General features: G+C 36.3%; 1 protein-coding gene across 3 annotated transcripts in view; it reads right to left on the bottom strand.

Moving 5' to 3' along the window:
• Nucleotides 1-8,557, bottom strand: part of LOC149827733 (uncharacterized) — a 41,360-nt gene extending 32,803 nt beyond the window's left edge. For 2 of the 3 annotated variants that reach the window (XM_090019575.1, XM_090019576.1), the window contains exons 1-5: nt 8,364-8,557; nt 6,699-6,935; nt 1,968-2,031; nt 1,746-1,875; nt 1,518-1,656 (exon numbers count right to left, since the gene is read on the bottom strand). In XM_090019575.1, the coding sequence (XP_089875701.1) occupies nt 1,518-1,656; nt 1,746-1,875; nt 1,968-2,031; nt 6,699-6,935; nt 8,364-8,550 (757 nt within the window). In that variant the 5' untranslated portion in view covers nt 8,551-8,557. The remainder of the gene's footprint in view (nt 1-1,517; nt 1,657-1,745; nt 1,876-1,967; nt 2,032-6,698; nt 6,936-8,363) is intronic. The other variant, XM_090019577.1, reaches the window with a different exon arrangement.
• Between the last annotated feature and the right edge of the window lie 10,199 nt (nt 8,558-18,756).

Genomic DNA, 18,756 nt, shown 5'->3' with positions numbered 1-18,756 from the left:
ATCTAAAATCCTTTCTCCACTTTCGTTTCTTTCTCCTATACCATAGCCTCCATGGATACTCTCAAATTCATCCCTACTAATGCCTACATGTCTATTAAGGTCACCGTCGATGAAAAGCTTTTCTTCATAAGATATCCCTTGTACTACTCCATCTAAATCTTCCCAAAATTGACGCTTAATGGAATCATCTAAACCTACTTGAGGTGCATAAACATTAATAATATTAATAATATCCGTACCTAATACTAATTGAATAAGTAAAATCCTATCACCCTTCCTACGGACCTCAACTACATTATCTATAAACTCCGCCTGTGTATAACTGTTTAGTTATACACTGTCGGTCCCAAACCCGAATAAAGAAGGAGGGTTGGGGGTAGGCCAATGACAGCCAGCATAAAAAATTTAGTCACACCCTATGAATATGAACCAATATGCACCGCAATACATAAAGCAAAATTAAACAATGTACTCATGAGGAAGTAGATACAAGCAAGGATCATGGTAACTCTATCAAAAGCCAACTCACCATACCACTTAGCTAATTTCTAAAACCAAACTTATGGACTTGCTTGAAACAATACAATTCTTGAGGTAGGTACAAACCTCCATTCAAGAATGCATTTCTTAATCTAACTGCCACAAATCTCAATGTCTAGCTAATGGCTACTCCAATGAAAATTAAAATAGTTGTTGTATGAACTTGTGGGCCAATGCATCTGCATAATCAATTCCATACTGTTGATTATAGTCTTTAACTACAAGCATCACCTCACACCTTTCAATAGGGAAAATCTTTTATAAACATAGATCTAAGCATCCAATCTTTTAAACACAAGATCAAAACAAGAATACCATTTGTGACCCTCAAGATACCCACGCAACAACATTTTACGATTTTACGAGAGTTTGTTTATCTCGTGGTTGGGCAATAAAGCAACATAAGTGCTACAAAAACTTTCAAGAATGATTAGTCTAGTGGGTGTCCATGGAGGTTTTGGCATGGCAAGATTCCTACAAAAATACCTGAAGGCACACAATTAATTAGCAGTAGTTCCATACACAGGTTATGCCTAAAAAGGCTTTGAAGCACAAGTAGAAAAGAGGAGCTCTTGGGTGGTTTCAGGAATTTGTCTATTTTTATATTCAATAACCTATTTTGCTCTGGAGTATGCAGACAAAATATTTTTATGCAGGATCCCTTTTTCAGTAAGTTCTAACGTTATCCCATAGTCATTTTGTAGAAAAGAAAAAGCAGCTTGAAAACCTGAAAGGTCAGTCAGAGCACATATTGGTGCAGTTATTTAATAACCTTACCTAAGGTAAAGTGCACAAACCTCAAACATTTTATGATATATGATTAGTTTATGGATTATTTCTATGAAATATTATCTATTTCATGCCAAAATATCGAACACCAACTTGACATGAAGGGAAGTAAAAAAGGATACTATCAAATGAATGGAAATATTATAGTTATATAAATGTTTGCAATTTGATACTCAAAATATACATACCAGCCGCAGAACTAACTTTCTGTAGAACACCAGGTTGGCCTCCAGAAATAGGATAAGAGGTAGAATTGAAAGGTATCTGAGGTCTTGTAATATAAGTAAGCAACAACCTCTGAACGACAGAGTGAACTAAGCCAGATTCCTGCAAAAAGAAAGATAAGTGAGTCAAGCAAATACCACTTAGAGTTATGGCATTCATAATTCAAAAATTCAAGATTTCTTGATCATTACTTGAACCATCACAGCATCAATAAATGGATGAACATCTTTTGGCCCTGGAGCGGGCCCAAAACGAAGCTGGGTTGACATAGCCACAAGCATCAAGTTAAGCACCTCATGATGGAGGAGACATGAATGGGAACTTGCAATGAAGTATAGTAAGAATTATCAGCAAAATACCATTAGGAACTACTAAAACAGGAAAGTATATTTATTCTGAGAATCAGGATAAACCTTATTTCTGAGATGCTGATAAAGCTCAGTAAACCCCTTATGATGAAAATTTCATTGTTACGGTCTGCCATAACCAAACCATCACCCTAAGCTCACAGTTAACTCCCAAGAATATAGCTTAAAATAATTTGAAACAAGAATAACTGAATAAAACAAAACTCAGGATAATTTGGAGCAAACATAATCATGGTTAATTTTCAAGCATTTAAACCTGAAATATTACAGTCTGAAACATAATAACCCTTAAAGCATGAAAATCATGCAGGGAGAGAAAATTAATTGAATAGAAATTCAAATTCACATGAAAAGTACACATTATCAACTATCAATGTGCCACAGTAATTCATAATGAGGAGCAAAAATGAGGAAAGAAATACTTGAAGTGTAAAGAAATTCACTTTGCTCATCTTAACACATGAGAAAGGGTTGCCATAAGGTGTCCCCAGAAAGAATTATAAACCATGCCACAGATGGAGCTGCTTACTATAAAAAATTAGGCCAAATTTTAACAGTAAAAGATTGCACACTTTGGTAAAAACACCATGGTCTGTATGGACTTTGCATTATATATTATAGCCTCTTTATTAAAAATTCAGCATATAAACTCTTCATAAGATACCAGTAAAATGCCACTAATAGACCAACTCATTAATTTGGCATACTAAAAGCATGCATGGGATAACATTGGAATAAGCAACCCAAAACATTTGCCAAAGAGAAAAAATGTTAGGAGGTTTAGCACATAAAAGAAGTACGGCATCATTGAAGTCACACTTTTTATGACAATAGCATGCCTGCATGTGAATCACTATGGGGTGGATCTCCTCCCTTAGAGTTGTCACGTTTGGATGGCTGGTTTCTTTGGACAAAGTACTAACCCTTTCTAGTCTAAAAATACAGGGCCTTGCACTAGCCAGCCAGTAGTTATAAGAGTTCAGAAGAATCAGGTACAATTCTCACTGGTTCTGGGAGCAGCTCTTCTTTCATCTTATACCCAGCATTCAGTCAGTATTAGTACCTTAGTGCTCAAGATAGATGGCCAGGTTTGTATATATATATTGCATTGGGCATCCCAGGACTGGCACTCTTTAAGGGTCAATTTGATTGCACAGGGAGACCTATCAAAATGGTAAAACATGTCAAAAAAGTGGGGCCCATTTTTTTTTCCGAAGTGATGCAAACATGGAAACTTTCCTGAATTAAATGTGCCTTAAAAAGTGCTTCTTTTCTTATTTTTTCATCAAAAAAAACGGTCTGCCTGTAAAAAAAAAAGTAGTGCGATATCATGATGGAAGACCAAGGTGGCAAACCAAAAGATACCAACTCAAAGATAGCATACAGTAGCATGTGGACTGCTAAGACATCAAATAATCTACCAATACTTCCCAAAGGCATTTTCACTCTTCAACTTATTATAACTAAAATCCGTTGCTATCGATGTCGTCAATTTAGGTACTTTCGATAATTTTAGTTTGCACATGTAGATCATTTTAACTGACCTCCATGGTCAATCCAAGGAACAAAGTGTGGTTTATAACAAGGTTGTCCGTATTGTGCCATATTGTATGATACTTATCGTTACTTATAGGGTTTACGATACACACTTGTATAGATGTTATATATATACATATATATATATATATATATATATATTTCATATATATGTATATATATATATTTATTTATATATATATATATATCTTTTGTAATGCCCACTAAGGGCAATTAGATTTTTTCATCATTTTGTAAATATTCATGTCCATTAGGGATATTTTTGTATTTTTTCTTTTCTTTTTGGTTTATTAAAGGGGTAAAAAGGGGATTCTTTAAGAGTTGTTGGGACTCTCTCGAACAGTCACAAATGTGACCGTTGGGGAGCTCCCAACGACTCTTTTGGGAGCTTCCCTTGGCCCCTCTTGTGGTGTATATAAAGGGGACTTCTCCCCTATTATTCTCAAAGCTTTTTCAAGCATTTAAATAAAGGCTCAAATATTATTTCAAGTTCTCTTCTCTCTTGTGTATGTTTTAGTTTGCAATTTGTGGCATATTGCATCTTGTCCATTAGAGACATTGTGCTTATGTGATTGTGCTTTCTTCTAGTCACTTTGTGACATTGTTTTTGGCACTTGTATTTCCTTACATTGGATGCATGGGTTGAAGAAGATGCAAAGACTCTTTTGAATGAAGAGAACATCAGTGGATTAACATGAAAGGAGCACAAGAGGTAGATGATGAAGACCCCATGTATCTTGGAGACGATGTGGATGTCGAAGGAGGAGGAGAAGAAAATATTGATGACGAAGATTATTATGATTATTAATGTATCATGTTTTATTAAAAAACTTAGTTATTTAACACTTAATTGTACATAAACTTGGTTATTTTGTTCTTTTATGTAATATGAAAGTATGAGTCTTGTGGTATGCTCTTAATTGCAAGATAATTAATATTTTGCATTGTTCTTGTGAGAACTTCCTACTTCTGATCCTATGCTACAGGTTGTAGGATCAAAAGTAGGGAGCTCATCTTCGTAATAACATTCTCCCAAGGCTCTGCATACCCCTTTTTTGTCACATTCATCTCTCTTGTCTTTTTCCTCTTAGATCATCAAGTAATTGTTGGCATTGGCATTTTACGGCATTCGCCAATTTTCTTGACATATATGCTTGCACATTATGATGTGTCATAGCTAAATGATGTTTCAACTGAGAGATACCACCCGAAAAAGAATTTTGGCAATACTTGCACTTGATTATTCATCGATTTTCACTCACTACTTGAGTGCCCCATTGCCATGTCGGATCCTCTTATGTCATATTCCCCCAAAAACACTCAATAAGAAGCAAAGAATAGAAATTTTTACCTTAACCCACTTCCTTGAGTAGAAAAATGGTAGAAATGCACTCTTACTTGAGAATATCGCAAAATCCCTCTTCCTTGCACATGAATCAGCCCCCCAAATCAATCTCACAGAACCTAGGGTGTGTGGGTTCCCTTTTAACAACCTCTAGACACAAAGAACTCAGCCCTCAAGAGGCCTTTTAAACCCAAAACAAAAAAATCAAGTTTCAAGTCATTTTTAAGTGTGTCAAACCCATATCGTACGATATGCCCTGTATCGTACAATACAGCATGATACAGGGGTGTATCGTACGATACACCTTATATGGGTACGATACACACTCGTATCGTGATACGAGTGTGTATTGTATCGTAAACCCCAACGGTAACGATACAAACAACCTTGATGTATTACCTCCAATGGAAACAATATACTTCTGTTCTGAAAAATATCAAATACCTTTGTTCACTATATTCTCACATGTTCATTTTGCATGTCAATTTCATTAAAAGTTTATGTTTCAGATTTAATTCATGATCATAAAACACCCAAAGGAATATGCCGCTTTAGATTGTTTTTACAAACAACAAACCTGTAAACGCTTCCATAAAATATCCTTATGTAACATCCCAAACCTGCCTCTTTAGATTGTTTTTTGAGTTTGAAGGGGGGCATAATGTACAAAAGTGCCTTTCCTAAGAGTAAACATATGATATTTGGCAACATTCAAAATCACGATAATATGCTATATTTTCAAAATAAGCAAGATTTTGAAAATCTCACAATATTACTGGGATTATTACAGTTTGTGAATACATCATGACAATATCACGAGATTTTCAAAATCTCAAGGGCAATGCTTATCACATAATGAAGGCATACCATAAAATACATGTTTCAGCACTTTGCATTCATTTCTTTGGTAGAAAAAAATAAGTATTATCAGCTACATTCCAACAATCATGCTCAATACAAAATGAGTAACATGCCCCATTTCCATTCATTGGCTCTTATCTGGTATCATATTTTTCAAATATGAATCGTCCAAAAGCAAACATATTAATCATACAACTTTATTGGCACTCAACAATGCACCATTTCTAGCATGCACACACAGACCATTACTTTAGAATAAATGCTCAATATATGAGTTATAAAAAGCTTTCAATACAATTCAAACTGTAATTTGGGTAAGCATTAGTCGAAGTCTATCATTTTGTTATGTCATTAAATCCTAACATGCACATTGACAGGAAGATTTTTAGATAGGGCGTATTTGATGCACATGGGAAATAGTCGCTAGAAACTTTATGCTCAACCATGCAGCCCATAAATTTTGAGAGATTTTTTTTTTAAGTTGAAAAGCCGCATCCCAAGAGATGGAGATAAAGGTTTCTTTACCCAAAAAAAGACACCTCTTTGGTTTGTATTTGCACAAGGGAAAAGTGTGAGCACCACAGGTTTTTTTACAAACTTTGCCTAAAGGTTTTTTCCTCCTATGTAATCAAACACACCCTTAATTGTTTCCTAGCAACTAGCAGCCAGTAACTAAAGAGCCATAAGTGAAAGTACACATTCAAAATGACAGATCACCAGGTTTTGTCCATGGCTAATCGCAAGAAAAATCAAAAACATTTTCATTAGATCACCGAGAACCAAATCACTGCAAGGTCATGAATCTGGTTGCAAACACATTACCCTGAGGGGTTGTTTGCTATTATCCCAAAACAGGAATATGTTCCAATGGAGAGAGAGAGAGAGGGAGGTATTCTTGTTGCGATAAAATTACCAGTCAAATTAATTATGAAGTCACTGAGAGAGAGGTTGGTATTCCTGTTGTAATAAACTTCCTACTCAAACTAATAATGAAGTAACTGATTAGTGATTACCAATAGGAAAATTATTCTGCATTTCTTCTTCATCAAGGTTGAGAGAGAGCTCATCGAAGTTGTCACTCTTGGCTTGTTCAATGAAGTACCTCAAGAAAATAGAAGATATATGTGCTGCATTTATAGCTTTCACATAAAGAGTGGAAGGCCCTGCACCTACAGCCATCAATTCTTGCAAACACCAAACTAGAAGAACCATAATCTTCGTAAGATGTCGCGTGTAGTGGTTGTTCTGTGCTGCATAAGCACAAAGTAATCAACAACAAAACCCCATGAGCATTCAACTTACCAAACTTTATGAGAAAAAAAATTGAAAATCAAATAATGCACAAATATGGAATGAACCAACTCTACTAGTTTATCTAATGGTTCAACCACATGAAAAAGTTACAGGTATAATTTTATTTTAATTGTATGCTTCGCTGTTAATGCCAATGTTGTTGTTAAAATCGGTTCACTAAGTGAATCGATTTCTTAAAAAATAAATAAATTGAATCGAATCAAAGCTGAATTGGTCAGCTTTCACCATCAAATGACACGTGCCATTTGAAAATACAATATATTTAAAATATATTAAAAAATTGCAACAACCTTAAAAGAATATTTAAAACCCAAAATTGAATAGGCCCTTTTAGAATAGCTGTTGGGCCGATTCAGGCCTATTTTAATAACATTGCTTAATGCATTCTATAAGAACTAGATATGTTATGGACAAGCAAATGCAATACAGCCATACTTTATGTTCTGAAAATGAAACAGTCGAGATTGCCATGCTTTATCTCCAGCCAAGAGAATAACACAATAAATTTTACTAGCTTAAATATGTTCAACTGAGAAGCACCAACTCTTCCCAAAGAAGGAAATCAGGCTAGCTAGGCATGATCAACCTAATGCATTCTATAAGAACTTTCATGTGCATAACAGGTCACCTGATTTAAGTGATGCTCGTGGTAAGTATACCTTTAGTCACTTCTTAACCTAAATTGAAAATGTTGTAACAGGATGTATGACTCATGTGCAGGCACTCGAACATAGAAATGACTCACCAGTATCACTGTTTTCTTGAATTTAAAGACTTTTTCCCAAGTAAAAACCTTCAAAAATATCGTGGAACATTAAAAATCCAAAAATAAAAAATATCGTGCTTATATCAGTCACCAGTATCGATCTCTGCAAAATTCTTCGCTAGGGTTTTTCTCAGGAAAAAAACCCGGGAGTTTTAAAATTTTAAAAATTACAAAGAAAATAAAACAGATAATAATAGGTTTTAATTTTTCTCTTATGACATTATAAAGAAACAGTTAGAGAAGTTTCTAAACTATAAAAGACACAAAGAATAAAAGAAAGTGTGCTTAAAATATATATAATAAGATTTTTTTTAAATATCATGATATTATCGTAATATCATCGCAATATTTATGCTATCATCAATATTTAGAAAATATCGCGACATTTTCACGTTTTCTCAACTGGATAAAAAAACAATTAAAATCGCCATTTTTTTCCAAATATTGGCGATGTTGGGGAATGGTGGTCGAAGAAGAGTAAGGCAAACCACGCGATTTACATAATTCAGGGCGAAAATAGAACAAGATATCAAGAAATGCATCGGAAATAAATAGAGGATCCAAAAAATCACGCGAAACAAGGCAATCGGCAACTGACCTAGAGTCCGGCAGGCGTGAAGGACGCTCTCCTGCGGCCACTGGAGGGTCAAGGGCAGCTCGAGCAGATCCTGCCAGAAATCCGACGAGAGCGGGACCGATTTCTCGCCGACGAAGACGCCGAGGAGTCCCTCCGCCTTCTGCCGCGGTCGCACGCCCTTCCTGGGCGTGGACGGGACGCCTCCCATGCCACCCCCCCCCCCCCCACCCCACCCCCACCTCCCTCTTCCCCCCTATCTCTCCTTCTCCCTCCGGATCCCCTCTCCTCACCGGGAGAAGCTATGGTTTTCAGATCCTCCTTCACCGCGAGATCCCGAGATTCATCCGCGCAAAGAAACAAAGAAAAAAAACACTATACCTAAAAATGCAGCAACAAGAAGAAGAGGGATCGGAGAGCTGAAGAAAGAGTGAGAACGTAGGGAAAGAAGACGAAGAATTAGGGTTTCTGAATCTTCTCTTCTTTCTCCTTCTTCTCGGATCGATCGGCGAGAGGAAAAACCCGCGAAGCCTACGGGAAGCGAGGGAGAAATATGAAATTACGATAAAGGCCGTTATCATTCTTTGAATTCACAATCCGGGTTCTATGTCTGGGTCGCCGAGTCGATTCATCTTAGACACGAGTCGAAACGAGAAAGAAAAATGCTTCATTGAGTCGGGTTCTATATTCAGTGATCAGTCAATTTGGATCCGATCCTGTGACACACGTCGCTCTTAGCCGTCCACCCGATGCATCTAGATGGTTAAGATTAGTCCACATTAGGAATGACATTAGCTGTCAATTGGATGGTTAGGAGAGACCCGATCAGGTGCCATATGATGGCACAAAAAATTGTCTACCCTCCATCTTGGGGATAGAGTCTGTTGGAGCCGACTCCGGTTCGGGTGCAATAACATGGCACAGAAGTAGGGTGATCAGGTGCTTAATGCACAAATATTTGTGCAATCATATTTTCCCTGATCTTTTAACCTGTCAAGGGCCCAAGACATGATGGAGGGTGATTAACTTCAGTGGTTTCTCATATAAAATTATTGACTTGAGAGTTGAGAGTTTTAACACTGGGCTAATCCAAAATCTGACCCTCCTTCGGCTATAACTAAGGGGCGTCAACGGGTTGGGTTTACCGTTTACCCGAACCAAGCCCCATGGGGTCTGGGATATGGTGATAAATAAGAAGACTTTATTAAGACTCGGGACCGGATACATGAACCTGGGTATTTTGTGAAATTGTATACGAGACCTGGGCCCAACCCACAATTTTTCAATGTAAAAATGATAAAAAATACCGTTTTACTGAGTATGGCCCGGGTCTAGTTCATGTAGTTATTATTAGGTCCAAGTATGGTTTTTCTTATGGTGAGTTATATTAGATTCGGGTTTGGACCCAATACCATATCCAAAAATCAGGGTCAGGTCTGGTTTCACCTGGGTCCGAACCAAACCCGTCCCATTGACATCATTAGCTATAACCAAATCCCCTGAATCAAGAGCCACTTGGCCTTCTGTCTCCCTTTCCTTATTGGGCCTGCACCAGAATCCATCCTCTGCTTATTGGACTTGAATTTGCAAGCAAAATCTTTCGCTTAGATAAGAGTAGATTTGAAAAAGTATTGGATCTAGGTTTCCCAATCCTTGCCCCCAAAGGGGTTTGGCATAGTGGAATCGGGCCTAGGCCACTAGGCAAGGGGGTCTAGGATCAAATCCCATGGGTGTCACCCCTTGCGCAAGCCGAAGTATGATGACTTTCTTGGGGCAAAGGATAAGCCCAAAGAGTTTTACGTTGTCACGACAGTCATAGTTAAGTCTCTCATCCTTGGGATATCTAAAAAGGTTCTTCGATCTACTAGAGGTCTAACATCTATCTGCATATTGAGCTAGAATTCCGTACCAATGATCCATCCCATTTATTTAAATATAGAGTAGGGATGGCAGTGGGGGGCGGGGGACAAGGTCTCTACCCCCCGCCCCGCCTCAAGATTTTATCCTCCACCCCTGCCTCCATCCCCTGTGGGGAATGAATTTTATCCTCCATCCCTGCCTTCATCCCTGTTTCATGTCCTCCATTCCCGATTCAAACGGGGATGAGGCGAGGCGAGGATGAGTGCATGTTCATCCCCGCCTCCACCCCCGAACGGGAATGGATTTTAACCTTCGTCCCCGCCTCCATCCACGTTTCATACCCTTCATCCCTGCCCCAAACTGGGCGAGACGGGCCGAGGCCCGCTTTCCCCTGGTCAACTGCCATCCCTAATATAGAGCTTGACAACTCATTTTGTTTATTTGAGGAGTATAATTGTCAATTCATGTGACATGCAAAAACCAAGGATTGTCAGTCCGTTGTCAACTCTTCAACAGATGGGTGGTGAGATATCGATGTCAAGTGCGAGCAGGTCTAATGATCGGGTCCAAATACTTCAAAAAAAACTCCGTTTTACACAAAAGAGTCCGGATCAAGACAAAAATTGTGCATTAAGCACTCGATCGTCTTCTATCAGCTCTTGGCCCCACACCTGACAGGCCTTATCCCCAGAGGGTGATCAGGTTCTTAATGCAATTTGTACAATCATATAGCCACACAAAAATAGAAATTTGTTATTGCTATCTTCTATGTTTTGTGCTTTTTTTGGACAGACAAAGCTGGAGTTAGGCAGACCCTTACCAGTTATACAACTATACCATTTGGGGTTCGAACTTGCAACGTCCCAATTCTTTTGTTTTATATAGACAATCACTGCACGTGGTAGCAATTTTTTGTGTTTTGTGTCCCGTCAAGTCTATCAAGAGTCAATGCCAAAGATTATGTTTAGCTTTGGGAACTTTTATTGAAATGAAACTATATTATAGAGTAAGAATGGGTTGAGCTTTAAGTGCGGCCCGGTTGAAGATGACCCAGTCCATTTACTACGGGCTTTGACCCAGTTCTTAACGGGCTCAGGTTTGAAGAGCAGCCCAATGGGCCAATGTGAAGCGGGTCGACCCAACCCTGCCCAAACTCAACTAATAATTAGTGTAATTAATAAGGTAAATAATAAATAATTAACAAGTTCTCAGTTCCCAACTAATTGTCTTTTTAGTTTTCATAAAATTATTGCAATTAATTAGGTAATAATTATAGTTACTAAGTTACTATGCAATTAATTAATATTTTAAAATTTTATATTATTAAAAATTAATAAATAACTCTGGCCCCATTGCCCACGGGCCAACCTGAACCCGGCCCACATATAGAACGGGTTGGGTTTGGGTCAAAGTTTTAGGACGTTGAATCGTCCTAACCAGAGAAGATGTTCGTGCAGTCTCAGGCAAGCTATCTCATAAGCCCCATGTAGCAGAGGGATTCGAACCTGGGCCTTCAGCTTGGCACAGGACCACGTCATGACTTTAGACTTTGCCATTTCGCCTGCAAAATCGAGCAACTTTATATAGGTCTTGATTGAGCAACTTACTGAAAGCTGCCTTGCTTGTTTCATATTTACGAATCCTGCATTTTATTTTAAATTTTATTGTTTTTTTCAACGAGTAAAAAAAAAATTATTATGTGCCCAAGTTCTTCGAACTTTGTTCCAAGGACATTCTTGGTTCTAAAATCAATTGGTTGACCATTTTTTTTGGTGAAATAAAATGTGTCCTTAACGTTATTTTCACTAACAAAAAGCCTAGAGTGGATTATTCTACACAAATGACGGAAAATCTAATTCGCTTTCGGTGGCCATTTGCGTTAAAAGAACGCATAATTCTCATTCTTGGAAAAATCTCAACGAGAGATAATCTCGTGATATTTTAAAAGCACACATTTTTCTAAAGAATATATTGGCTGTAGGACTATAAAACATGTAAATGTAAATAAAACATAATTAAAATATCAAAGCACCACATAAATAACCTTCTTGAGTTAATATTAAAGAAAAAACGTGGTAATTTTTTAAATATTTGAGATAGGAAGTATCACGTTTTTCAGTAAACTATCAACCTTATTACAATAAGATCATAATATTTAAAAATATCATTAATATTTATGCAATGCCAAAGCAAAATGTTCTTGCCAGTTCTTGGAGTTTAGGCAATGCCATTTACATTCATGATTTCCTAGGTCTCAAGATTATAGCAATATCCAAGCTTGCTTTAGGAAAAAAAAAACATACACTTCAAAGTTAGTTTATGAAAAAATGTTTGTCATGAAAAGATTACAAGTTATATTGGAGTTAAACGCATACATGGTAGCGATATGAAGCAACTTGCAATGAACCCAAAGCTTGTTGGCACGTGCCACTAACTGTTCCCCTTTTTCTTGATGATGGGGTATAGCTAAGTGAGTCTTTTGTTCATAACCTATTGGAGGAGTGTGGAGCCTATTTTTATCCAGATATCAGTTCTTAATTTTTGCAGATCCTACTTTGCGATAAATTGGCAGAGGTTAGAGAGAGGATGGCCCCCCTTCTTGTAAAATGGGAGTTCAGAGGGGTTAGCCTCTAGGAGATCTTTTTGAAAGGTAGTTGTATAATTTTATGCTTGACTCATTGTTATATTCAACTACACTAATAGACTCATATTCAAAGGAGACAATCTTGCTCTTGTATTGCATTTCAACCAAGAAAGAATAAGGTTCAGTGCAATCGTGGGTGTATGTAATACTTACCGAACCACTAAAATCTTGTTCTTCGTGTGTAGCTGTTTTCTTCTTTTGCTTTTTCTCGTGTTACTTTTTTCTATCCATCGATAGTTTGAAGCATTGTTCCATAACATAACCATTAACTTCAAGAGCAGTTATCTATGGAGGTCAAGAATGTAGCCTTGAATAAGAAATTGTGGGTTGATATTGGAGAATCGACACCTAGCTTTGGTGCATGAAAGCCTCTTGACCTAGTGATCGTGAGATAATGAAGGGTGACTGTTATTTAGGAAATATGATATAGTGAGATGACTCATTCTTGGATGGTGATAGTTGGGATCGTTCACTACAAGAAATTACTTTTTTACTGACATGTCTCCATTGGCGTATCAGTAAAAGATAATTTTCATTGAAGCTATTTTTCTTAGCGTGATCATGAGCATACTAAAGCTCGAAACTAAACACGTGGTTCCAGAGAACCTTTATAGTGTCAGGAGCACTTATGAGATTTATATGTGTGACATGTTATACATATGTTATGATGCAATAGTGTGATACCTCTACTTGTGAGTTTTACCTATAACTAGGCATGCGGTTGAAAAAGATCAATGTAATACGATACGTATACCCAGACTTATAAAATTGAATATTTCATGCACAGGTCTTCCACTCATATATAAGCCTATGATTCTAAGAATTTTTGTTGGTATCTAATGTGCACTAGGTTGGTAATGTGCATACACTTGATCACCCCGAGTGTGGGTTTGGGATTTTGAAAATTTGAGTATTTTCAAAAGATGTAATTCAGTTAAATTTCTTTGACCAGCTTTTTTTCGACAAAGAAAGCTGAGGTTAGGCAGACCCTTATCAGTCATACAACCATACCATTTGCGGTTAGAACTTGCAACATCCCCACACAAGGTGGCGTGCACTAACTGCTCCTGCTAGACAAGTGGAGCCCCATTGGTATTTTCTTTGACCGACTTGCAAGGCTTTGCAAGAGTATGTTTTTTTTACCAAATATCTGAGCTGACCTTATGGACTTGAGTGTTTTCTTATGCTCTTATGTCAAAGTATAAATCCTTGTCCTTTCTAAAAGGGCATATAATTGATGCCACCTGAAAACCAGAATTTATGGAATCTAAGCCAAGAAAGATTTTAGTTGTTTATAAACAAATTGGCCTTACCTTAAAAGCAAGTTTGACACCATTTAGAAACATGAACGATAATCATGCCAATTGCTTCTACCAAACAAGGTATTGAGTCTACTTTAAAGTATATGTGCGTGTTTTGCAATTAGAAGCCATTGGTGTTAACACCGATATAGGTGACAACATCAACATGCATCGGCACTGCAAAAACAAATGTGGGTTCGTGTATGTTGTTTGTGTTCAAAAGAAATGGCCAAAACATGCTTTTGTAAAATTGAGATCCCAAACCTAGAGGCATATTCTTAAAATTGGTATTTTTAGAACTTCAATCTCCACTTCAAAATTTTCAACGAACTATAATTTTATAATTTTGTGTAATTGAGTCCCATGACACAATTAGGTTTAAACATTAAGAGAGTCACTGCTTTGCAAGACCAAAGGATTTCTAACACACAAACTTGTAAGTCAAACAAGGGAAAAATGAAAAAAAAAACAAGAAAAGCACAAGAATTAGAGATTCTGATGAAGAATAAGTTGAAATGAATAGTCTTTACAGGCATAGGAAGGCTAAGAATGTTTTTTGAGTTGTAAACGACTTTTAATGGTCATAAATCCATTATTTTAAATTTTTGTTTAAATTGACCAAGGTCGGGATCCATTGACCAAAATCAAGGCCCTCCAAAACAGACCAACAGTTAAATAAGGTAAAACTAAAAGTCAAAGTGTTAGGTTTGGTCTAAATGGATAAAGGTGCCTCTCAATGTGCCTCAATCGCCCATACACTCTTAAGGCACATTAAGAAGCAAAAAAAACTCTCATAGTAAAAGAAATTTTTGCTTAAGAGACGTTTTGATATGATATTTTTTTTAAATGAAAAATTTTCACTTTTTTGTGTTTAGGTAGTATGAGAAAAATAAAATAAAAAATCTTAAAAAAATAAGAGAGAAGAGGGGGTGGTGGTGGAGCTTCTCTGACATATTTTTTGGAAGGTGGGTGATGGTTGTTGAATTTCTCTGATGCCATTTTTCAGGATGTGGGTGATGGTGGTGAAAAATCATCATGTGGTGGGAGTGCGGGGTGATAGTAGTGGAGCTTCTCTGGTACCATTTTTTGGGAGGTATGTGATGATGGATAGTAGTAGTAGTGGTGAGATGAATGATGGTAATGGATAATGAAAAATCATTGTGAGGAGGTAGTTTTTCGAGAGGTGGGTGGTGGTGGTGAGATGGACGGTGATGATGAGATGATGGGTAATGGTGGTGATAGAGAGTAGATCTTACCATTTTCTCATAGTAGGAAACATTCTTTCATTGGGAGAGGTGGAAGAATATTTCTTATAAAAAAAACACTCAATTTCTCGAATATAGGAATATTTTTTAGAAAAACTCTCTTAAAGAGAAATTTTCTTTCGTTTGGAAGGGTAAAAAAAACTTTAAGGATTTTTTTTATTTTGTATCACTTTTCCTACATTTTTTTACTTTCAAACGTGCCCTTAATGCAACATGCAGGGATAGACAAACCAAAGCCCTTAGAAACCAAGTACCCACCAAAAGAGCCTACATCCGAGCATCAATTGTATCACGAATGACATTAGTTTTCACCTTTAGGATTTGCAGAGTCGTCTCATATATGCTAAAGAGGAAAGGGAAAAAACAAACAAGAAAATGAAATTTTACAAATCATTAAATTTTCAGTCATCTCATATATGTGTCTTCACTAACCGCAAGAGGCCTTCGACAAGAAAATAAAGACACCGATGTCCTCACCATGAGCAAGGGACCTCTGGCAAGAAAATCAGGTTGATGACATCATCACCATGCGTGAGGGACCGCTTGCAAGAAAATCAGTAGCGTTGTCAACATTTTTACATTGTGAAAGATGGCCCTCAGCAAAAAGGATACACTCAACATGCTTTTCTTCCTTTTCATTGAAGGTACATATAAGACTTTTGTCAGAAATAAACCGTCGCAATTCAATTGGTTCAAAATGGGGTCCTAAGAAAGAAATATAAATCTGATGAAACAATTAAAAAATTTAAAGCGAAAATAGTTGCAAAAGGATATACTCAACATGAGGTTATTGATTATAAAGAAACTTGAGGTTATTGGCTGTAAAGAAACTTACTCTTTAGTGGTAAAGTTTGCTTCTATTCGAGTAATATTGACCTTGGTAGCATTCTTTGACCTTGAATTTCATCAAATTGATATAAAAATAATTTTTCTGAATGATGAACTGAAAGAGACCATATATATATATATATATATATATATATATATAGAACAACCAGAAGGTTTCATTATAAAAGGTCAAGAGGATAAGGTGTATAGGTTGAAGAAATCTCTATATGGTCAAAAGCAGTCATGCAAGCAATGATATATAATCTTTCATAAGGAAGTTACTAAATTAGGTTATGTGGCAAACATGTTAGACCACTATATATCTTTTAGAAAAAATGAGAGGAAGTTTATCATTTTATCCTTAAATGTAGATGATATTTTCATAGTAGAAAATGACATGGGAATGGTTAATGAAACCAAGTCTTAGTTATCATTTTAGTTTGAGATTAAGTACTTGGGTGAAACATCATACATACTTAAAATTAAGATTACAAGGGATAAGCATTCTAGATTGTTGTACTTAAGTCAAGAAAGATATCTTGACTATGTTTTGAAAAAATTCAAAATGAACAACAGTAAAACCAAGTTAACCCCTATTGTAAAAGGAATAAAATTAAGTAAATGATTATCCAAAAGATGAATAAGAGACACTATAAAATAAAGAGGTAATAGATAAAAAGTATTAACTATAGTTTTTTGTGTCAAGTTTTTATATTTTTTTTTCACAAAATTACAAAAAGTATGTTTTGATAACTCAAGATTGTCCATAACATAGAGATCTCCTCTTTTACAGCCTCGCTCAATCGGCTTTCCAGACTGGAGATCCTATATTAAACAATCATTAGATGAAAACAAGACTTTATATTCATGATCCATAATTTGAGAAACAAATAAAAGATTTAAATTCAATTTTAGTACTACTATAATATTTGATACGTAAAAGATTTATTGTTTTTGAAAAATAATAAAAATATTAATTTTTAAGAAAGTTTCATCAACGATTAAAATATAATAGTTATTTAGGTTAGTATGACATTCAAATAATATGAACTCATTTGGAGTCATATAGAAAGAAGCACCGGAGTTAAAACACATGAAAAATCACATAAATTGTGTGTTTTCTGAGAAGGTTTTTGTTTAGTTATTGGATGATTTTGAGACTGCAGTAATGTCGTGTTTTCTGAGAGGGTTTTCACTCTCTCCCTCTCTCTGAACGGATGTCTTAATCTGCCCCTTATGAGTTATGATATTTCAGTTGCCAACAAATTTGATATTATTTATGACTATGGATTGCCTCTGATTTATGATAAAGCATCTATTGAAAGGGGTGGCTCTTTTAGGGTCATCACCTGTGTGTGTGTTTCCTGCCATCTCTTCTCTCTGTCAGGATTTTTTTTGTGCTTGATCATAATTTTGGAAACTCATCTCACTAGTGTATCTGGAAACTCATCTCACTAGTGTATCTTTACATCATGCCTGGGAAATATGCTTATGTTCGATTGTATTATCTCTTCTGCTGATGCAAATCAGACTATTGATTGTTGATTCAGAATATCCATCTGTTTATTTCTCTATCTAGATTCTCATTTTGTTTGTGTTATTTACGTTATGACATTGTTTATCAAATTTTCTTGCCAACATTTTTTGAATAAACTTGCAATGGCTGTTCATGTACATCTGGTCTCAGTGGTAAACAGAGTATTGTGTGTGTGCGCATGCATGCTTGTATTGTGTGTGCATCCTGCCTCAAGCTTGATGGTTTTGATGAAGATGATACCACAGTAGCCAAGTCTAGATTTAACAGCATATGGTGTGGTCTCATATTAAATCAGTTTTTCATGTAGTGTTATGTCAGTACAGTCCATGGACATTAGCTAACCACTTAACCAACATGCTATAATTTACACTGGATGAATATTGCTTGCTTGTTAAGATCGCAACAAAAGATAATCTGACTAACCTTTCTTATGCATAGGTATGATATAAACAATAAAAACCCTAGCACAAGCTTCTAAAACATTGGTGCCACGTGTTAGGTGATTGATCTCTAGAACTATTCATGTTAATTGGCTGTCTCCATCTCGATGCTAATTTATTATTTTAGATATTGAGTTTATGCAAATTTTTGTAATGAGGAGCCTGCTTTCTCTTCCTTGAAGAATACATAATCTCAGTCTCACTAAACCTTTTATTCACTTGCCTTATCATTGCCACTCAGCTGTATTGACCCAAATACCTTAGAGCGGCATTGTCTAACAGTGCTTCTCCACTGTCCTCTGTTTTATACCTTACTATTCATATCGCTCAGTCTTTTACTCTACATCAGATGTTTATACTTTATACTGCTTGATTGATTGAATATAATTTCTGTTTTCATCCATATGCTTTGTTGGTGAATGCTTGTCAATTGTCACATGATACATTTCTCAGAGCATCATTTATACTGGAAATAAAATGCATTTATTCCATCGCTGATCTCAATAGATGCTTGCCTGCAGGTTCTTCTGGACTTCTCCATA

This window comes from Nuphar pumila, chromosome 10 (genome assembly GCF_984573655.1).
Source record: "Nuphar pumila chromosome 10, dmNupPumi1.hap1.1, whole genome shotgun sequence".
Taxonomy (NCBI): domain Eukaryota; kingdom Viridiplantae; phylum Streptophyta; class Magnoliopsida; order Nymphaeales; family Nymphaeaceae; genus Nuphar; species Nuphar pumila.
This window is presented reverse-complemented; position numbering and strand designations above follow the sequence as displayed.